A 23779-nucleotide genomic window follows, 5' to 3' on the forward strand; every position below is an offset into this window, starting at 1 on the left:
ATTCCAAAAAAAAAAAATACAGTGGTTTTACTCCGTTCTGTAAAAAATAATAATAACAAAAACAAAATAGGCCTGCGTGTAACTACAGCAAATATGATAACTCTATGATTCAAGCTGGAGACTCGTGATGTTTGGCTTAGTGTACCACCAATCATGCACGAAACATGAGAAATCGCTTTAATAAAGAATGTCAAAAAATAAATTAAAATATTCTCAAAAGTTCAAAACAAAATAAATATCTGTAATGAAACAATCACAGGGTGCATATCCGTTTCGGAGGGCTTACACTGTATCAAGTTAGAGTAAATAAAACATACAGATATTTAAGATAATTGGTCTCGGTATTTTCGCTCCAAGGGGTGAAATCCCATGGAGCGGCAAATAAAACCAGCCTTCTGTAAATGGCAATGAATCACCCAGATGCAACGCTTTAAACATGTCACTACTGTCATTAGTACACTGATTTGAGTCCGTGAAGGGGTACAACAGAAAAACAGTATTTTGGGGCATAGCTAGCTATCCTTGATGGATGTGTGATCCATGCCCTGGAATACCACTTTTCTCTTCATTGCCATTTGTTTTATAAATTCTTAATGCAGGACTGCAGATTGCAGTTTATGGGTTTTTGTGTGTGCATAGGATTGAAGCAGGGGGTCTCCGGAGCTGAACTGCATTAATTGCCACTCCGGGGACCCCTGGTTTCCCAAGATACTTACCTCTGTGGGGGGTTCTGGTATCTCTGCAGGTAGCAGCTCTAACAGGGCTTGCCCGGGCTAACATCATAATGGCGGCTTTAAATGTCTTGCGGGCCAATAGTAAGCCGTGACGTCATACCTTGTGGCTTCCTATGGGCCCATGTGACATTTGAACAGACATACTTTCACCCCCTATGGAGGCAAGTATTTCGAGAAGCTGGGAATCGCTGGAGCTGAAATTAATGCAGTTCAGTTCCGGAGACCCCGTTTTAAACGCACAGAAAAATGGTTCTATCCAAGATTTAATCACTTTATCTCTTCAGTTCGTTTTGGAGAATAGCCAAGAACCGGAGAATACAGAGACCGAGACCCATCATCCAGGAGTATCTCAGCATCAACACTCCTTTATTACCAACTGACCCCCTCCATTAGCCTGGACTAATGTAACTGCCTGGGCCTATCCCTGTAACTATGAGCAAGTGATTAGCAAGTACATGTGTGTGTGGCGCGGTTGGTTCCCGTATGGGGTCATTGTGAGGACCGCATAAGGGGATCCGGTTAGTTGCTACACTCCACTACCAGAGCACTATATCAGAGGCAGCCGTGGCCTGATTATATGTATCTAAACATACACACGTATAGATTGTAAGTTCCTTGGAGCATTGACCTCCTTACGATTGTCTGAGTTGGTCTTAACAAATATGTACACTTGACATATGTTATTGTCCTCCCTCATGTTGTATTACACTACGGAATATGTTGAAGCCATATACATAAAAGAATATACACACTTTTTTTACTAGAATAAATGGCACTTCCGCTTTACCATTTTTGCCTAATAAATATACATCAGGTATTGTGAAGCAATAGTTTGGACAGCATATTGTCCAGAAACTATGATTAACTGTAAAAGTGAAGACAGATGCAACAACCTTTCACTGCTATGTATGCCATTAAGTTAAGGTCTTCTATGTTGCCCCTTCGTCCCCCAGAGCCACAGTGGTGACATGATCTCTAATCATATTGAAGCACTGTCTATTGTACAATACAAGATGTAAACCATGATTTCAGGCAATGGGTTAACATCTCCGGGTGCATGTGAGCTATGTGTATTGTGAGGTAGTACATAAAGCCTACAGCTCCCTCTGCTGAAACATAGGTATACGTTCCAAACTCTGTTCTAGGCTCTGTATTCATTCAAGCCTGGTCAATGAACTGCTCCATTTGAAGCTCTACGGTAATTTGACTCCTCCCCTCCCCCTCTAGAATTTGAACTCCCGGCTATTGCTCCGAACCAGACAGGGCTCAGATTTTGTGGACATTGGCCGGACCCACCCGCACCCCCTGGCTGTGGAGCATCAGAAGTGAGGTCATGCAAGTTAATAGATATGATCGTTTCACAGATACACAGATGTCAATGTTAACATCACGGATCAGTCATATATAGAAGCAAGAACGAGGGGTAAGGCCGCGATTATAGTGGGCGCGCTCGCGACGGAGCGCAGGGCGTCGCTCGCGCAAAACATGAACGTTGCAATTGCGATGAAGCGTGCGGCGGGGAGACGTGGCCATGACATCACATTCTGCGCGCACCCAGCTTTAACTGATCTATTTGTTTAGAGCGTTTGAGTGAAGACGCGCAGCTGATCCAATAGTGTCATGTGGTCTGATTTTAAAACCAAGGAGCAACTCCCTCTTTGAATGCACATGCCAGAATTGGAGGCTTCAAGTGGGGGTGGAGGGGGGGAGAGTAGGATTCCTCATTGTCATGATCCTATATATTCCAGTCAATGGAAAGTGGACCTTGTAGTCAAAAAAAAGTCCTTATACAAAATGTTACAAAGGTGTGTATGGTGTATATAGCTTGTACTCCATCCATTATCCCTCCCATACCACTTGTTCTTCCATAATATTCTGTGCCAGTATTTGATTGGTTAGACTGAAGTCATGTGACGCAGCCGTAGCTAAAAAAAAAAAACAATTTTGTTGGTCTGCTCAAAACGCGGTCACTCCGTCGCGCAGTCGCACGCACTATGGCCGCCCTCATTGAGAAAAACACATTTGTTCTCGCGGCGCGCGCCGTCGCTGCTACTATAATCGTGGCCTAACCTAGTGGGTGTAGCAATGCCCTCTGAAATGAGGCGAGCCCGGGATCAAGACAAATTGACCTTCCGCAAGACATCACATTTTCAATAATTTGTGCTCCAAAAATATACAGATGTAGCGAACATTGTAGCACTTGCTGATGCGCCCAAGCAGGTAAACGAGCGCTGAAGCAGGGCCCCCTTCTTAGGCCTCGGCCAGGCTCCCCACTGGCATGCTGAGGTGCGCTGAGGGTCAGGGAAAGTGGGTGCTTTCCCTGGCCTTGCGGGTGCTTTCCATGCGCGCCGTCAGGGGGCGGGCCAATGGCGTCACGGAGCTGGTTCGCCCTCATTGGGCGAACCGCTCACGTGACCGGCACTGCGCGCCGGCAAGCGGGGAAATTGTAAAATTCCCTAAGACCTACGCTTCCGCGCGCTTGCGGAAGCGTAGGTGAGCCCCTACTAAAGCCGCTCTATTGCGGCTGTAGGGGCTCAGTGCTGAGCGAGAGCGCAACTCAGCGCGTCTCCGCCAGCAAGCAGTAAGCATGGCCGAGGCCTTAGGCTAAGTCCATGCTGCCGCATACCGCGCGGAGGCGTCCATGCACGGCACGATCATATTGCCTTAAGGCATTGATCGCACCCATAGGCCACGCGGGCGGCAGCAGGAGGGGGCGCACGTTGCGCAAGGAATTAGTTGAAACTGATTTCTCGGTGCAACGGCAGGTCACGTGAGCTCACTGACATGCCCCTAAACACGGCCCCGAAGACAGCTCATCTTGCATGTCTGAAAAACGCACTCGCTTCACGCATGTGACGTCACAGACGTGCATGACTCCGGGCAGGCGAAGGCAGAATGGATTTAGCCTTAAGCCTTTTCAAACCACTGCATGCTTCTCCCGCTCATGCGTTGTGTACAGTACGTCCTGCTGAAACGCACCAACAGTTACAATGACGTTGGCTACATCTGCATTGTAAACTCCTTAAAGCTTGACCAAGTGACTTTATCTCTGCAACACTCAGGTACCCAAAATGTGACTGAAAAGAAAAAGCAACAATAAGGTGTGCCTGATTTGTTCGACTAGTACAGCCCTGTGTATGCAGTCAGAGCAATGCAAGAATTAATTATTATTACAGCAAAATAAAAATACCACTTTTTGAGACATTTGCATGTCTGACAGGTCTGCAACCCTGGTTCCCCATTATCATTTAGCAAATAATGCTTCCCCTGCAGCCAGGGATTCTGGGTAATGACATGCAAATGAGCACAGTGCATCACTCTTTACTACTTATCCATTTTAACATGGACCCCAATAAGCTTATGCTGATTATTACAGCAATAACTTAAAGTTACTTAGTACGATGTTCTAAGCACGTTATGTGCTGGGTTTGCTTTTGAAATGAAACATTACATCTAGGCTTTGTAGTTTTAAGAAACGTCTCAACTTTGGCAGTGACCCAAGTAATTAATCACCTTTGTTATGACAAAACAATATCCTTCACAGCTCAGGGGCCGTACAAAGGTCTCCTTCTCCCTATCTAAAAGGGAAAAGGCACCTTAGAATACATGATCCTGTAAATGTCAGATTACAGCAGCCTGTCGCTTTCATACTGCCAGAAAGTAGAAGTGTGAGAGGAATGCAGGTTACTTTAACAAATGTTCTACTTTGCCAGAAAGCCCCTTTATCTGAACTCGAAGCACATGGTTTGAGAGCAACAAGCAAATGTTTAAACTCCCATTGCAACGGTTATAGCAATGATATATTTTCACTTTTTTATTCAAGATGGTGGGAAGTCATTACCACACGGTTAGCAATGTGTTAATTTCCATCTGCATGTGTTAATGACTTTGCACAATACAGGGATTAGTTTTATGTACATCTTTATGGAATACACGAGGTGTTTAAAAGCAACAGGATGCTTTACAGTCTGGATACCTTTGAGCCTCAGGGGTCATTAAATGTATCCCTAGCATGATAAATGAAACTAAAAAAGGAGGGAAGCCAAACATTTGAGACATCACACATCAATTCAAAGTGTTCAGTTTTCAGAATGAGGAAATATTACTTCTCTCACATGATAGAATAGCCATGACTAGGCGCAGACCTTCAATTGGTCCCTACAATTGCTACATTTATCTCAGTATCATACACTGGTTAAACTGCAGACAGAGATATTGGGTAGTGACATGCACCAAACAAGTGTGTCACTTAATTTACAACCCAATTTAACTAAGCCTGGGACAAGGAAATACAGAACCAGTGGACCTAAGGAAACATTGCTGTTTTGTCCTTTTGGACTCATCAGTTTGAACGTGGTAACCGACTCTGCATTGGAAAGCTGCAGCGGGTGCAAAGCAGACAAAGAAGTGAAGGTGGGTAAAATGTGACAAAAAGGCCCACAAAGTCCAGCAGCGATAGAATGCACGTGGGTCCCCCAAACAGGCTCCATTCACCCCCTTGTGACATGTCATACTGTGATATAATTGCAGACAAGGATTCTGGGTAGTGACACACAAAGCAGCATCCAATATCAGAATTAACCCCAGTCTAGTTTATTTGTACACAGGCCATTAATGGGTGCTTTTTTCCCCCCAAACAAACATGGCGAGGAGAGGGGTCATTTATATTGAACAATGCTTTAACTTCCATTGGCTGTGAACTGTGCTACCCTGCTCCTCACCATATTGAGTAGGTACTTGAATGATATTATGGAACCCTCCCTGTTAGCACCATTGCATCTAATTTATTGTGTGTTGATTTATATTTACTGATACTGAGAACAGTGATAGTGGGTCTCTATTTACATTTAGTGCTTGTTGCAGGATTATTCTTTTTTTTTTTTTTCCAGGTTCTGCAACCTGGAGAAATAACTTAAAAATGACTGCAATATGTTTCTCAACACTGCTGCTTGCTTGATATTTAGCTCTTCTGTCACATTATCCCTCCAGCGGTGAAGGAATTACAGGAAGACTACTATAACCACCAATGGTACAATTTATTTTATGTATGCGTATTGTCAAGAACATTGTGTTTCTGTAAGCACATGGATCCCAGGGAGACAGAGGGAACTGGCACCTGAACCAGGTTCTTCACTTCAAGGACAGTGGCATCATCATTACCCAGTGTTGCCAACACTCCGGGTTTCGGCTAGGTATCTCCGGGCTGAGATTGGAAATCTCCGGGTTACCCCAGGGCCGTCTGGGATGTTTGGTGCAGGGACATGTGCGGAGCCTCGACTCTTACCTTCTCCGACGGCGGCATCATCCGGCAGCATTTCCCCCTGCATGGTCCTGCCAAGATGGCACCGCAAAGTCAGATGGTGTTGTGTTGCCATGATAACGGGACGTCACATTGCAGCATCACGCTGTCAAGGCAATGCGGTGGCGAAGGGCGTACCGCTGTCATGGCAACGTGGACACTCATGGCAACGTGGACACTTATGGCGCCGCAACATCACTTGACGTCCTGTTGTCTTGGCAACATGACACCATTTGGCATCGTGGAGCCATCTTGACAGGACCATGCAGCGGGAGATTTCACCGGAGAAGGTAAGACAGTTAAATATATAAATAAAAACCTTTAAAAAAAAAAATTTTAAAAAAAAAGTGTCCGGTTATCATTGAACAGAAGGTGGCAACCCTACCCTGTCCTTACCCCATTCCTGCTACTGTATGTGTCTTTTTCCATGCTAACCTAAAACAGGTATCACAGACTGTGCTGACTAAAAGAGAATTCCCCTTAGTAATTACCTTAATGCCGAATATCAAGCACGTAACATCATTCTGCAGCAATTTAAGTATCGATGAGAAATGACTTCCTCCAAATCCTTCTCTAAACCCCCCTACGGTTCTGAAACTACACTGAATTTCCAAATGGGTGGGAAAATGAGGAAACACAAAGAAAACTAAATTAAAAGAACCCGCTCAGCCTCCTAATATTGGGTGGGCTGGAGGGTGCACTAGGGGGAAGGATATGTGGATAGATAATATCAAAGCCCTAAACTCTTCAGAGAAGAGTGGGCGCGGAACAAAAGCCCCCTGTTGCATGCACTCGCTGCCAACAATGTAAAAATGGATATGTAACTAAAGGGTTAAGTGCCCATAATGCAACCAAATAGGATAAGGAACGTCCCTGACATGGGTGGAGAACTGTGTTACTATGAACGTTAAAATACAAATTTAATAACTCCGTAGACCAAAACTAAAATGAATGGGACACAGATAGACATAAAGTGATGTAGTATATCCAATAGTACAATCTCCAGCGTGGTATCTGGTAAACTGTGATTAGTTCCCCCTAACAAATTTACCAAGATCAGGCAGGATGCAGCGCCCGGCTGTGAACAGAAGTTGCTGAGCCTAAGCTGCTGTGTCGTAATCAGTGTAGAACACAGGTAAGTGAGCCTCAATGGGTGACTAAATGAGGATCATGTAACGAGGGAGAGGATATACTGTTGCGAACACTACAAACAATCAATACTGAAACAAACTCCCAACTGGGGTCAGCAACACAGTAATCACGGTGTGATATCACCAGCCGGTGATATAAACATGCAGGTTCAGAGGACAAAGGTGGAGTAGACCAATGACAAGCAATAATCACTTGAGTCAAGTGAAGGAACTGAAAATCTAGTTATAATTAACCTACTGATGTCCCTGAACTGACTAACCGGTAAATGGTAGTCTGTAGGTACCATCTGCATCTTTGGAGATAGTTAGGTCCAGAAAGTTAAGTGACTCATGTGAGTTTAAGATTCAATGTGTTGATATTGGGGGCTGAGATGTACTCAAGGAGAGTTTCTTTCGGGCCCTTCCAGAGAACAAAAATATTGTCGATATAGCGACTCCATAGCTCCACATGTTTAGTGTAGTCAGCCATGGAGTCGCTAAAAACGAGGGTCTCCTCCAGTCTTGAGAGAGTGTTTTGTGTACACACTCTCCACTCCTGTTTGGCACACTTCTCATTCAGCGTTTAAGACTATATTTCTGACCTGTCAGAAAGAACAGCTTTTTACATGAAGATAAGGTATCGAAGGGTGTCATATAGGCACAGAAGGGCCGTGCAATAATACCTCACTCCAATAATGTTATATAATAGTTTGTGACTATATAGAAGTCTGGACAGTGTGCTTGCTATTGTGATGCATAGAAATTGACAATTACTAGCAGTAAATGCCCAATTAAGAATAGAGTGTCCGCTTACCTCATCATCAGAGTCATCTGCAAATGCTGAATGTTTTGGCAAAAAAGCATTTTTTTGCAGTAGCTTCTTAGGAAAAATAAGCCCATACCTGTGAAATTGAAGATACAGAAGTAAATATCTAGTCCTTTATTTTTAGCACAAAGCATATTTTCCCATAGATAAAAGCTTCCTCAAACTTACTCACCTAAAAACATAACTTGTACGCTAGGAACTCAATACAAAGTGATGAGTGAGCAGATATGCACAGCATATGTTGTTTTATTTAAACTTTTACATTTCTTTTCTAAAATTATAAATATTAAAATAGTGAGGAGATTGCATCTCTCCAATTGAATTTCAGCAGGATTAGTAAAAACAAAGTAAATCCCAATAATACAGGAATGTAACATTAGTAATAGTTCATCAAGTTAGGAAAAAAATGTTTACATAATGAATGATGCCGACAAGCAATGCCAGGATTTAGGGTTTTTCTCTTATAAAAGACACTGTTCTTGTTACTTTATGGTGCATTTTGGTATTCCCCTAATTTAGGAATAATGCAAAAATATGTGATGTATTAAAAGATAAAGATTTAGACGGCTGCTTGTAACATGTAGAATGAGGCTCAATCATTCCTTCGTACTATTGAGGCGAGCTACTGAACTCAGCACTTGGTGATCGCTGAGGATCTGTTGTAGCTCAGTGAATCTGCTCCCAAAACGAAAAGCGCTTAAAAAACATACTTTCTAAATGATAAATTTTCATGTATGTGGAAAGAAAAGATTTTTACAGGAATTCATGGAAGCGGTCTTGGAACAACAACAAAAAAAAGTATTTGACTTTCCAATAAACTGCACAATGTCTGCTGCATCAAATATGCCGACATGCTGTACGTCTTTGGATACATATGCAGATTTTCAAGTGGCAGAAACCATGTAGAGACCAGCCGTCTTCAAGCGGCAAAAGCGAAACTGTGTGCGCAGGGGCTGCACCTGACAATTATACGATACACAGCACCAGGGTGGGCAATGCCAGTCCTCAAGGGCCACCAGCAGGTCAGGTTTTCAGGATATCCCTGCTTCAGCACAGGTGACTCATTTATAATGACAGCCACCTGTGCTGAAGCAGGAATATCCTGAAAACATGACCTGTTGGTGGCCTTTTAGGACTAGAGTTGCCCACCCCTGCACAACACAGTACCTTTCAACGCTTCAGCAAAATAAATTATTAGCATTGTTATATCAGTTACAAAACGGTAGCATGGGCAAACATAAAAAAAAATAAACTTTTGCCTACATGGTAATCTTGTGGAAAGAGTGGAAAAGACATGCTGGAAACCTTTACTGTCACTACTACGGAAAGTTTATACACCGAGAGGGGTGGCTTGGGGTCAGGGCATTTCCATTTCGTTTGTGTGGAGAAAGCTATGCACGTTCCCTGCCAATATGGCTGAACGTGCTCAGATGCATCATGGGTTTTCATATTGTTGTGCCATCTAATACAGTGGACGTTTCTCCTGTGTATTACTTTATTTATCATCATCGGAGCCACATATAGATAACAGAAATATATTAACCGCAAGATGAAATATTTTGGGGGAAAGAGCAAGTAGATCTGACTGAACAGGAAATCAGGCAGCTCCTATCAGTGTGACAAGAGCAACGCGAGCAGAAGGGAGAGAAAAACAACACACAAGTGAGTGACTTGTACAGGACGATGCTTAGAAGTGATAAACCTTAAGAGCAATTTGTACAAGAATACATTCTTCAAAAAAAATATGCATTTCCGTGGTAAAAAAAATATATATATATAGTTTTAGAAACATGCAAAAATATTGTAAAAGTCCAAAAATGCTGCTAAAAAAAAAAAAACAACAACAGCAGGTGCTGCTTGTAGGGTTGCTACCTGAACCCGTCAGTGGAGTGAGTTATTTTTTAAAGCAGCAATGCCCTGCGAAACATAAAAACAAGCTTATCTGAACCGAGATCCAGCCACCCCCCGCCCCCCCCCCCCCAACAGAAAATCTCAAATGAGTGATCCTTGAAAAATAAAAAACTCAGGCCTTCCCCCTGTTCAGGTGATTAAAACTCCCCAGAACCCATAATTATTATTTATTTATTTTAAAATACGTGGCCAGTGCGGATTGTCGCTTCAAAAGCAGTCTATGCTGCCGTTTTATTTTTTCCCCCTTTAATATGTGCATCAATACAAATTCACACAATAAGTCATTAGCTAAGTTGCCTATCAATCGGCAAAGTTTCATCTCGGGGGTTCACTAAATGGCTGTCAGTGCAGCAGAAGAGGACACAAGATGCAAAGTTCTGTGGGGAAGATCATGTGACCAGGCAGTCACTAAATAGAATTGGTGCACTGCTAGAGAGAGGGCAGGGCTCAAAAAGGGTGTGCCAGAGCCTGTTTCAGAAAAGGAAGGGGATGTGACTTTGTAAATGGTTGCTATAGAAACAAAAAAGGCTTGTTACATTATAATACATTCAAAATGTAATTCACAGTGGGTTTTAAAAAAGAAATGCTACAAGTATTTTCTCATAGTCCAGAACTGATTTACTTAAAAAATTTAAAAAAACACATGTAGGATATTGCTTGGTCTGCGGCTTTAAAGCATCCTGGGATTTGTGCTACTTTTATCCAATTGAGCAAATAGCCAGGTTCCTGAAATACTTACTGATTTCTCCCGGGGATTTAAATGGCCAACCAATAGGAAACCACTATGCGTGACAATGACGTTGCAGCTTTCTATTGGCTTGTGAGACTCGCAAGATTTGAACTGTCTTTTTTTTGTTTCTCCTGGGAGGGGCAGAGACACTGGTAAGTATCTCGGGAATCAGTGGGTCCCCGGAGTTTAAAATCCCCTGGTTCAGCTGCAGCAGGCATTGCTGCTTTAAATACATGATTGGATTACCTATCACATGGGTCTAGTCAGGAGCCTATGTAAAGCATGTGAATCTATTGTTTAAGCGCTTTGTGTGTTTACTTTTGGAGACCAAAATACCCTGTGGTAATGGTAGGCAACATGTGACACAGGGGCTCAATCAGTTGCCAATTCTACCCGTAATCATAGCCTCTGGTCTACCAAGTAACACCTAACTTCTCCCTATAGCAGAGGGTAATATGATATTAGTGATATATGCTATATTAACTGTGATAATGTACAAATGTATATTCTTGCTTTTAATGCGGTCTGTTGCACACAGAGGTGTTCAGAAATGGTATAGTCCATGTTTTGCAGCTCTTTGCTTTCATTCAAATGTTTGCCTTTATAACTTAGCCCAAGAGATCACTCATTCAGAACATTTCCAGCATACATCTGTGCCGCCCCAAATGCGGACGTCTGAAAGGGATCCCCAAGAGCTGCTCCCCTATGCACAGAATCAGCGTGCCATGGGTCAACATCTGGGATTGCTTCCCCACCCTCTGCAATTTTTAGTTGCCCTGGAGTAAAGAACTTGCATAGTCCAGCTGAATTCATTCAGAATCTCTTCAGCCTACATCTGTGTCGCGCCAGAGGCGGCAGCCAAAGGGTGTCAGCCGTTCACTGATGTTACAGCTGGTCTGTTATAATTCCAAAGCACACCAACCTTCTCATCCTCCTGTACCTTATGTTTCCACTTACCCATCCCTATAGATTGTAAGCTCCTTGGGGCAGGGCCCTCCTTACCTACTTAACAATGTATGTTAATGTTTGTTATTTTATTGCCTTTCGTCTTCCAACCCTATTGTACTGTGCTACGGACTATGTTGGTGCGGTTATTATCATTTATATCTATATTTCTAATCGTAGGAGAATTATTCTACACAAAGCCGCAGCAGGGAGCTGGGTTACAGTTGTGAGTAACATAGGAGTGCCGGTCACTGAGCCATATATAATTTATACTGCAAACCCGATTGAAATGAATAAACCTATATGTTTAACAGAAAGACACCTCCAGTTCACCATCTTACCCATGATTATTGATATATTTATTATGTGAACTGCTGGCTCCTCCAGTCAGACGCGTAGAAGGCGCTAGTGATGCATTACAGTGCACAGCTGAAAGGGATAATACCGCAAAAGCTGCTTCGTTGGATATAGAATAAGGCTCTTAATGTTAAATCCATTTTCTTTGAAGACTTCAACTGAAATTCTCTATCTTTTTACAATCAAAAATTAGTCCACACTATTCTTGTGGCTACTCAGAAAGTAATTTTGGTTCAATGGCTAAAAGACTCACTCTTCTATCCTGACAAGAGATGGGCGGAACATTCCAAATCCAAGCGAGCACGAAAATATGCTACATGAAGGATATGCACAAAGATGGCTACAGTATAACAGAACAGGGACAACAATATTTACTGTATCATCTACAAGACATGCGGAATTGAAATACTTTATGTTAAAATAAATACAACTCTACAAACTGCAGGAAGTAATTTCACTTGCCTCCCACAGTACACAAAGTGTTATTGGGTTAACAAGTCTAAGGCCTCGGCCAGGCTCCCTGCTGGCGTGCTGAGGCGCAGGGAAAGCGGGTGCTTTCCCTGGCCTTGCGGTTGCTTAACGCACGCGCTGTCAGCGGGCCATCAGGGGGCGGGCTGGGGGCGGCACGTCACTGGCCGGGGGCGGGCCAGTGACAACACAGAGCTGGTTCGCCCTCATTGGGCGAACCGCTCACGTGACCGGCCTGTCGCGCCGGCAAACGGGGGAATTTTAAATTCCCCTAAGACCTGCGCTTCCGCGCGCTTGCGGAAGCGTAGGTGAGCCCCTACTAAAGCCGCTCTAATTGCGGCTGTAGGGGCTCTGCCAGCAAGCAAGTAACATGGCCGAGGCCTAAGGCTGCGCTTATAGTGCCTGGCGACGGGACGTTGCTCCAAAACAAATCCACTAAATCCGTCGCGTGACGGAGCGACCAAAAATTTGGAAGCCAGTGAAATTTGATTATTTTTTTTAGAGACAGTCGCCACATGTGACCGTCTCTAATCCAATCACAGAGCGCTGCCCTCCTCCTTGGTGACGTCACTGGCCTTGTCGCCAGCGGCGTCGCTTAAAACTGAAGTTCAACTTTGGCCAGTGGCGACATCGGTCGCGTCGCCGGCACTATAAATGCGGTACCTTAGAAATGGTGTATGGTGTCAGACCCAACATGATCAGAAGTTCAACCCACTCAACCTCTGTTATTCAGAACAGCTCTAGTAGTGTGAGCTAAACCAGCTGATGGGTTGGAATACACAGTTTACTAACAGCATACCTCAAAGGGATATCTATTTTGTTGATGGTATTTGTAACCTTTAAAGCACTTCAAGCACAAAGTAATAATATGTACTGAGGGCTATGAGTTACTGAGGCCAGATGACATTAAATAAAAGATTAACAGAACTTGGGCAACCTCACTCTATGGGTTAGAAGAAAATGGCTGCCATCTCTACTGCTCTAGAGATAACAGTTATAACTGCGGTCCGAAAAGCCAGCACTATTATTTGTAGATGAATAGTCTTGGTACTATCTTAATCTTATTAGATATGTGAATCTCGTTTATATAGATTGTACATGGGGCATTAAATCCCTCCTATGTACCGGTCTATTTAAACTGATGAGGTCTCTATCAGGGTAACTACATATCTGAAGAAGCCAATCTGTGAGTTAATGCATTTTGAATGATCAATCTGCATTATCAAACAAGCTTTAAAATCAGGACTCTTTTGTTCTGCAAACATAAATATACAGGCTTCGTTCATTATTTATCATTTTGCTTAAAGGAGCAATCCATGCAATTTCCTACATGTTTTTTGTTTTGTTTTTAAATAAAAAACTATTCTGTAGCATTAGATAATCTACTATATATTTCTGAAAGCATTGTATGTATGTATGTTTCACTGTGTTCCCTGTCCCTAGCGGCAATCTCATTGGTCCCTTGGCCCGCCACCGCACACCTCTCATTGGTCTCACACACTCACACCACCCCCTTGGCCCGCTCCCCACACCTCTCAATGGCCTGAGGCGGAGTGACGGGCCAAAGGTCAAAAAAAAACACACACACCTCTCTCTCTGTCCTCTCCCCCCCCCATCACACTCACCTCCCCCCCTCCCCGGTGCTCCACTCACCTCCCCGCCTCCCCTCCGCTCCACTCACCTCCCTCCCGCTTCACTCACCTCCCTCCCGCTCCACTCACCTCCCGCTGCACTCCCTCTCCACTCACCTCCCTCCCGCTCCACTCACCTCTCTCCCGCTACACTCACCTCCCTCCCGCTCCACTCACCTCCCTCCCGCTCTACTCCCTCCCGATCCACTCACCTCCCTCCCGCTCCACTCACCTCCCTCCCAGGCGCGGGGACAGGCAGTGGGCAGGGCAGCCTGCCGCTGCCACGCGGCACCTAAGATGGCGGCGGACAGAAGGACCCCCTTCCTCCCTCGCGGACTAAGTAACATGGCGGCGGCCGGAAGGAGGTCCCGCTCCACTCACCTCCCTCCCGCTCCACTCACCTCCCTCCCGCTCCACTCACCTCCCTCCCCGGCGCGGGGACAGGCAGTGGGCAGGGCAGCCTGCCGCTGCCACGCGGCACCTAAGATGGCGGCGGATGGAAGGACCCCCTTCCTCCCTCGCGGACTAAGTAACATGGCGGCGGCCGGAAGGAGAGGTGACGTGTGTGTGTGACACTTTGTGTGTGTGTGTGACACTGTGTGTGTGTGTGTGTGCCCCCCCCTCCTGTCCACTCTCCTCCCCCTCCTATCCACTCTCCTCCCCCTCCTGTCCACTGTCACCCCTCTCCTGTCCACTCTCCCCCCCCTCCTGTCACCCCTCTCCTGTCCACTCTCCCCCCCCTCCTGTCACCCCCCTCCTGTCACCCCCCTCCTGTCCACTCTCCCCCCCCTCCTGTCCACTCTCCTCCCCCTCCTGTCCACTCTCCCCCCCCTCCTGTCCACTGTCCCCCCCCTCCTGTCCACTGTTCCCCCTCCTGTCCACTGTCCCCCCCCCTCCTGTCCACTGTCCCCCCCCCTCCTGTCCACTGTCCCCCCCCTCCTGTCCACTGTCCCCCCCCTCCTGTCCACTGTCCCCCCCCTCCTGTCCACTGTCCCCCCCCCCTCCTGTCCACTGTCCCCCCCCCTCCTGTCCACTGTCCCCCCCCCTCCTGTCCACTGTCCCCCCCCCCTCCTGTCCACTGTCCCCCCCCCTCCTGTCCACTGTCCCCCCCCCTCCTGTCCACTGTCCCCCCCCCTCCTGTCCACTGTCTCCCCCCCTCCTGTCCACTGTCCCCCCCCCCTCCTGTCCACTGTCCCCCCCCTCCTGTCCACTGTCCCCCCCCCTCCTGTCCACTGTCCCCCCCCGTCCTGTCCACTGTCCCCCCCCCTCCTGTCCACTGTCCCCCCCCTCCTGTCCACTGTCCCCCCCCCTCCTGTCCACTGTCCCCCCCCCTCCTGTCCACTGTCCCCCCCCCTCCTGTCCACTGTCCCCCCCCCTCCTGTCCACTGTCCCCCCCCCTCCTGTCCACTGTCCCCCCCCCTCCTGTCCACTGTCCCCCCCCTCCTGTCCACTGTCCCCCCCCTCCTGTCCACTGTCCCCCCCCTCCTGTCCACTGTCCCCCCCCTCCTGTCCACTGTCCCCCCCCTCCTGTCCACTGTCCCCCCCCCTCATGTCCACTACCCCCCCTCCTGTCCACTACCCCCCCTCCTGTCCACTGTCCCCGTCCCCTCCTGTCCACTGTCCCCGTCCCCTCCTGTCCACTGTCCCCGTCCCTCCCCTCCTCCTGTCCACTGTCCCTCCCTCCACCTTTTCCTAGCGGCAAATTTAACTCACGGGCAACGCCGGGTCTCTCAGCTAGTACTTACTATATTTAAAAAAAATATATTATTCAACTCTTAAATGCCATTTTTAATATAGTGATCATCTTTTGATTTCTATCGCAGGTTTTAGCCCACCTCCCCGACAATGCGTGATGTTTGTAACACTTTCCTGTTTGTGATAAGGTGTTTCCAATATTCCCAGCAGTTTGATACAAACTGTAAAAATAGATAACGTTACCGTAGTAATATAAGAATACATTGTAGCTGCTGAGTTACACTAACTGATGGATTGATTGAAACGGAAAGGCGGCCATTTAGTGAACCCTGGAAAACAGGGTCTTTGCTGATCAAACACAATGAATTGATCGGCAGCTAAGGTAATTAGTTGTCAACAAAAGATAATTAAAGGCTGCATATATTAAAACAAAAAATATATATATTTTTTTAAGTGCCGCTTGGATTGTCTCTTTAAATTACCACTAAGTACTAGGTCTCCCTAGTGACAACCGTACACCTTGTGGTTTGATCACCCTCAAATCTTGTGCTTTTTATAATTACGTTTTCTTTTATTATTCACCTAATTCAGTCTCTTAAAGCTGCAGTTCAGTCTTTTTTTTTTTTTAATTCATTTTTTTTACTTCAACAGTTTCATGTGGACAATCTCTAATTACCTAAAGAACTGTATAGCTGCCAGTCAATTCGTTCTCCATGTATTGATCGGCAAAGTTTGGCAAGATCTTTAGAGATGGCATATGTTTTTCTTCTGCTTCTGTCACTCAGTGGAAGCTCATGAATATTCATGAGCACTCCTGCACTGACATGTGCTAGAGGGAGGGCAGGGCTGACAAAGGGGTGTGCCAGGGCTTGTGACAGGACATGAAGGGGCGGTGCCTTAGCAAATGGTTGTTAAAATAGAATACAAGAAAATTGGTCTTTCAAAGTTGTTTTTTTAAAAACAGAAAATGCTAAAAGTATTTTTTCATTCTACAGAACTGATTTATTAAAAAAAACACGCATGCAGGATATTGACTGAACTGCAGCTTTAATACATGTATAACTTTTTAAACTCAGGTTAATACATCACAGGCATATTGTATTACGTTAATGTATCCTTTATTTTGCAGCTCTTTGGAGGTCCTCTCTCATTTTTTTTAATGTTATATGTATTAAAAGTGACTTTGTCCAGGTCATTATACATTTCCATGGGGTATTTTTAGCCACTTGGCATATTTAGGGGTACACCACCTCTAAAAGGATTGTCCTCTCTCTGCTCTTCATATTCTGATAAAGATTAAAACATGTTTTCTGACACACACACACACACAAAAAAAAGGTGGAGCACAGCAAATAAAGCAGATGCAGAGAGAAAGTAATATAACAAAGTGACCTGGTGACTTGAGTGACTTCTAATCTTATAAAAGGAAGAGAACTGGCAGAGCACTACTATAAGTATCCAGAAAAAAAGAGAGGGGGGTGCGTATCCCATAAAAAAATATTTATTGGACATGGAAAAAAGGGCAAAGGAGCGCCCCACCGTTTCACGCTTCTCAGAGCGCTTTCTCAAGGTACCTCTTGGTGTCTCTTGGCAGAAGACTGCTTATTAGCTATGATTCTCTATCCCAGAACAGGATAAAGTGCTTTGTAGAGGTATGAGCACTCAATGAGACAGCTCAAATCAAAACATAAATGCTGTGTAAGCAGTGACAGGGGTTCTGGCCAGCCGCTGGTTTAGCTCGCACTGCTAGAGCTGTTGTTCTTAATAACAGAGGTTGTGTTGATTTAACCCTGATCCTGTTGTGTCTTGCACCATACCCCATTCTTAAGCGGAGTCCCCGGCGGTCACGGTGGACCGCACACCACATACACCATACACTCACCTCAATCAGGCATGCCCCAGTGGTTTCTGTTGTCGTGACTCACAAACCGCGATGGCGCGTCAGCCAGCAGGAAAGGCAAGAATTTTGTTTTCCCATGCGGCAACGCCATCACGTGGTGTGCGGCAGTCAATGGCAGGGCAGAACAGGTGGACCAATAGGGATTGTGCTGTGCGTTGTGCTGACATCATGGCTGCACCCCCTCCCCCGTAATGGCCACGCCCCCCATCGTTCCCCCTAGACCGCACAACGCGGCTTTCACCTGTGCACGCACCGCCATGACGCCAGGCGCATGTGCTGCAGGAAACACTGGGGCCGTAGCCTAAAAAGAAGCGTTACATTTTTCAACCCAATAACTCTGCGTGCTATGCGATATGGAATCACTTCCTGCAGTTTGTAGAGTTGTATTTATTTTAAAATAAAGTATTTCAATTCAGTATGTGTCTAGCAAATGGCAGAGGGAATATTGTTGTCTCTATTCTGTTATACCATAGCCACTTTTGTGCATATCCTTCATGAAGCATCAAAATGAGCGCATATAACCTGTAGTAGCTCCATCCCCCTGGCTTCCTTTAAAATCAGACGACAACACACACACGAAAACGTTTGTGAACCACAATGATAATTATGGAATTCCATTGTTTTTCCATGAGTCAGGGTATGTGCGAAAGTAAGTGGAATCCTGTTTTTATCAGCTAAAATTAAGGGGGAAATTAGAATCAGGTGTTCAAATAATTAGACAGATCTTCAGGTGTCAGTTTGGGAGGCCCCACCCTATATAAAGAGCAGAAACTTTGCGAGTTTGGCCTTCACCATACAGGTGTGTGAACACAAATCATGCCACAATCAAAATAAATGTGAGGACATCAGAAAAGCAGTTATTGATGCTCATCAGTCTAGAAAGGGGTTACAAAACTATTTCTAAGGATTTGGGGCTCCTCCAATCCACTGTCAGACAGTCTACAAATGGAGAAAGTTCAAGACCACAGTCACACTATCCCAGGAGCAGTGATCCTACCAAAATCTCTCCAAGAACAAACCAACAAATCACCCAGGGAGTCACACAGAATCCCAGAGTAACATCCAACGATCTGCAGGCCACTCTCCTTGGCTAATGTGAGTGTTCATGACTCAACTATCAGAAAAAGACTGAACAAGAATGGTGATCATGGAAGCATAGCCAGGAGGAAACCACTGCGCTCTCTATAAAGAACATTGCTGCGCGTCTGAAGTTCGCCAAAGAGCACATAGATGATCCACAAGATTCTGCAACAATGTTCGCTGAACAGACGAGTCAAAAGGTAGAACTTTTTGGCCTCAATGAGAAACGTTATGTTTGGGGAAAAAACAGAACCTTAATGATTTATAGGCCTATATGTTAAAATATCGACCCCATATGTTTGATAAGAGATCTAATCAAGTTCATTGCACCTTTTTAAAGACTTCTTTAGAAGGGGGATGCTGATATTGCTTATTCATGTTTTACGATCTCTGCGGCTGCTCGAGAGATGTTGTTGTGTTTTTGTTACTATATCACAATACAGTAAACTCTGGATATAACAGCACTCGAACTGCAATGTATAACGGCACATTTCGGAATTAGAAAAGGTGTAAGCAGGAATGTTTTGATGCGCAAGTACAATGTGGGTTGTGAAGTAAACAGTATTGTGAATGTTTTAAGAAGCGCAGTTTGACATGAATTATGTTTTCTTTATGCTCCATACGCAAGTTGTTTTGTATTTTTTCAAACATTTTTATTAAACTGGCAGCAAAAAGTGTGAAGAATTATCTGTTAGAGCTACGACTAACTACACTAAAGAAACCCTTTTAGTCGTGCACTCAACTACATAAGATTATAGTTTTATACTGCAACAGTTTGTGAAAGAGGTGTTGTCTAATAGCGCTCAAATCTAGATTGTGATCTTTTAAATAAAAGATCTTAGTGAACAATATAATAAAGTGAGTTTGCAGCGATTTAAATAAATCTTATAGTGTTCAGTGACTATAAGCAGAAAAAAAAATATGTATTATGTGAATAAATATCTTTGTACGATGCTGCTCAACCTTAATCCAGGATTTCTTTCTATCTTAATCCTCATGATATAGCGATGTCCAAGGTGGTTAGAGAGCGCAATGACATGGAAAAGAAGAAACATATACAAAATAGTGCAATATGTCAACAACTTCAGGTAAGGAATCCAAATTTCATTTATCCAATGAATTAGATACTCACAGATTGAACTGTGGCAACACGTATATAAAGGTATCTTTAAAGTTGCAAGTTTGTTTCTTTACGTCAGCCCCAATGTTGTGCGGTTCAGGGAGGTTTCTTTAACGCTTGCAGTGATAAGAGAAAAGAGCAGACATAGTGTAGACCAGGGCTGCACAACATGCGGCCCGCCTGGCCTCTCTGTGTGGCCCGCGATGAATCCGGCCGGGCGACAAATTAATTAATTAAATAAATAAATAATAAATTAAAAAAAATTAAAAAAATGGCGCCGATTCCCTGCGGTCTGGGCACGCATGCGCAGGGCCCGCTCTCCCCCCCCCCCTCGCAACGTGGGATGGAGGGGAATCCTCTGCGGGCCCGCTCCCCCAACATGGGGCGGAGGGGGAAGCAACACGCAGCTCCTCTGCGGGCCCGCTCCCCCCCCTGCTCCCAAAGTGGGGCAGAGGGGGAAGTAATAATTATTAAGTAATTCAGCTCCTCCTGCGTCCCCCACGAGCTCACCTCCCGTGCCCCCCCCCCCCCCGCGCCCCCAAGCCCACCTCCCGTCCCGGGCAGCTGCCGCAGGGATATCGGGGGCAGGAGGGGAAAGCGTCCGGCGGCAACCTGCACCCACCCGGTCAAGGTAAGTCACTGTCACCCAGTCACTGTCACCCAGTCACTGTCTCCCACCCACCCAGTCACTGTCACCCACCCAGTCACTGTCACCCACCCAGTCACTGTCACCCACCCAGTCACTGTCACCCACCCAGTCACTGTCACCCATTCACTGTCATCCACCCACCCACCCAGTCACTGTCACCCACCCAGTCACTGTCACCCACCCAGTCACTGTCACCCACCCAGTCACTGTCACCCACCCAGTCATTGGTTTTTATACATGTTATATGAAAAGTCCTTTGTAGATGTATCATTCTCCAGCAATGATAGGAGTTAAATTGTCACATTTTTTCCTTACCTGTTTGCAATTAGCAATTTAGTTGATACCTTGTGTAATTGGTTACTCTACCTATAAATACATATGTGCTGACCAATAAATGTAACCCCTGACGAAGTCATCCCAGACGAAACACGTAGGGTGTGTTTGGAGTGGCAAGTGCAGCAACTCTTAATTTTTACTGCAAGCACGGAAAGACTAGAACTTATTACCGGTTGATCAGAAGGCAGCCCAAGCGGGGAATTCATTCTGCGGGACAACGCGAGTGAGCTGAGCCTATCAGAGGACAGGTGTCTGTGAGAGGAGGGACGCGAGTGGAGTAGCGCACGGCGCGCAAACACCATATCCGGTATACGTAGGGTTTGAAGATCTCCCGGTCCTATATACACAGTGTGTGAGGCACCAGATATACATCAGAAGCTCTGCTGGATCCCTGCTGCAAGTGTTGGGGTTTGAGATTATATCTCATAAATGCTGTTGTTCTAGCTCTATTTGTGAGTGCGCATTTTATAATATTTTTCAGTACTACATAAAGTGTGTGTGTGTGTATATTTTTTATTTATTTTTTTTAATTAATCTGAGCTCTTCGAATTTGCCATTCTTCTATACCAAGCTACTTCTTATTACGACTCAATGCTTGAAACTCTTGTAAACCGTATTGTGAAGAACATTTGGAGAGCTGTATAAATAAAATAGGATTTATAAAATATTTTACCAGGAAGTAATACATTGAGAGTTACCGCTCGTTTTCAAGTATGCTCCGGTCATTAGTTCATTTTAATCATTGGAGGGAGTGTCAGTTTGAAAGGATAGCCTTGAGCAGTTGAAAAATTATTTATAGTTGTCTGCTTTAAAAAAAATTAATAATAAATTATGGTTGGTGCCAATTACGTATTAGTCACTGACCGTTTAATTCTATCCTAGTAGGAATTGTCCATTCTTTTTTGTTGAAATGGATGACGGCCCATATATTAGTTAAAAGAAAGGTACAGGGGCTATTGCATGTGAAAAGTTATGCTGCATTATTGGGCACACTTTTGGTTTATATCAGAGGCTCACAGTCGGTGGTATAAGTAACATTCACAAACCTTGAAGCCTCAGATTTCTGTGTAGAGGAGGGCAGAGGCATATAAAAAAACAAAACACAATTCATGTATAGGGGTAAACTGCAATTATTACAATTAAACCTAATGGTAAATAAGTGGTATGTGGCATATAAATATAGGTATGTGCGCCTCGTCACAAATAGATGCTGATAAAGTCAGTTCTGTTACTCAATCAGGGCTGGAAAATGCACGGATGCTGCACTAGCCGTGCACCAGATGATGAAACCTATGAGATTATGAAAGCTCTATACACAATGTATTCTATGAAGAACTCTCATATTGGTCCACGAGGGGTATCAACCTACAGCTCTCCTGAAACAGAACGGTTACTGGGGCTTGAAACTACTAGCCAAGCAAAATTACCTTCATGTGCCCATAAAAACTATTTAAAATGAATACAATTCCAATGTCTACCTTTACATGGTTAATTTTGTTTCCATTCACAGAGCCCTTACTTTCTTTCCCAATCCAATGTCCCCATCTCTCTTTCTCCAACCTTGCAAACCAGTGTCCCATTCTCCCAACCTCGCAGAGCTGTGTATGCCACATGACCTTCTACAGACCAGTCTCCTCCTGGCTCCGCTACCTGTGCAATATTTCAACCATCACTTACTCGTCTCTGGCTGTGGGGATCCCTATTACTACTTCAGCATGGCCGGAGAGGAAGGGGCATGTATCACATGATCACTGACATGCATCAACTTCAAAACTCTAATGACCAACACAACTGACAAGGGGGTTGTCCAACACCAGGCGGAAGGTTGCACCGGTTTATAGCAAGTTAAAAAAAATTCAGCCCTGTTCTTACTCTGGTTAAAAACAAAATACGGTTTGTAACCGCTGGTTTATAAGTACACAATTAGGAAGCAACATTTGAAGGAGCTTTCCATCTACGGCAGAGTGCCAGGAATCAATGAATGAGAGCAATGCACAACTAATCGCATATTCACTAGCTCGTCAACAGTAATGTTGCTGATGGCATTTTTTTATTTTATTTCCCCAAATGCTTGACAAAAAGAATTGAATTGCTCCTGAATCAGCAGACAGCAGTAGTTCTGCTAAGGGGGTAGGGGTAGGATGAATGTCTGTTGGAGTAGCTCCGCAGTAACACACTGTGCCTCCAGCACTGTACACTATCAGTGCTATAAGAAACAAATATTACTATTATTATTGCCACCAACATTTAGAAGTGGCAGGCAACATAAACTCAACTGCAATGAATGCAGCTCAGCAAGTTCCCCAGCTACATTGAGCCTCGGACATCACAAAGAAGCTGCATTCATCGTATCGCCAAAGACTAGTTTGTATCACCCACTGCAAGTCACCCGAACTACTTCTGCTCCTGCACTGGCCGGGAAGTGATTAAAAGCCAGGCCTCGCTTCAGCCGGCTCCATTTCTACAGGAGGAGCTTTCTAAATTAACCCATTCCCCGCCGTATAATCCTCCCTAGCACAGAAGGGCTAAACACGCCATATTTTCGGTTGGAGCGATCCAAACCCTCTCCCCCACACCTCACTGTGTCGGGCCCAGCGGTGGGTGCTGTGACTCTGTGTGCAGCCCCGGTTACTAGCGCCTGCTGCGTGTGCAATGTCGCGTAACCCCTTGCATGCCAGCAGTGCCTGTAACACGTTTCGCTCCTCTGGCAGCCAATAGGGTTAATTGTAGTGTACATGTCCCCCTTATGCACGCTGACATACGGGCTCACACTATGACAGACGTCTATCCCCGCTGCGTATATCACCACACTGGCTCTCACCCCTCACACTTACTGCTTCCCGGGAGCCGCCATCTTCCACGCACTCCACGCTGCGCTGTTATTCGCTACCGCACATTCAACACGAGCTCCCCCGGGTAATAAAGTGCATATGAGCGAAACTGCATCGCTTCCTGGGGAGGAATTTCC

The 23779-nt window shown here is 45.1% G+C and overlaps 1 protein-coding gene across 2 annotated transcripts in view; it reads right to left on the minus strand.

Annotated features, from left to right (window-relative positions):
- NSRP1 (nuclear speckle splicing regulatory protein 1) overlaps positions 1 to 23771 on the minus strand; it is a 58030-nt gene extending 34259 nt beyond the window's left edge. Inside the window, exons 1-2 of one of the 2 annotated variants that reach the window (XM_075594238.1) lie at positions 23646 to 23771; positions 7978 to 8065 (exon numbers count right to left, since the gene is read on the minus strand). In XM_075594238.1, coding sequence (XP_075450353.1) covers positions 7978 to 8065; positions 23646 to 23665 — 108 coding nt within the window. In that variant the 5' untranslated portion in view covers positions 23666 to 23771. Of the gene's footprint in view, positions 1 to 7977; positions 8066 to 23632 lie in introns of both variants that reach the window. The other variant, XM_075594240.1, reaches the window with a different exon arrangement.
- Between the last annotated feature and the right edge of the window lie 8 nt (positions 23772 to 23779).

This window comes from Ascaphus truei, chromosome 3 (genome assembly GCF_040206685.1).
Source record: "Ascaphus truei isolate aAscTru1 chromosome 3, aAscTru1.hap1, whole genome shotgun sequence".
Taxonomy (NCBI): Eukaryota; Metazoa; Chordata; class Amphibia; order Anura; family Ascaphidae; genus Ascaphus; species Ascaphus truei.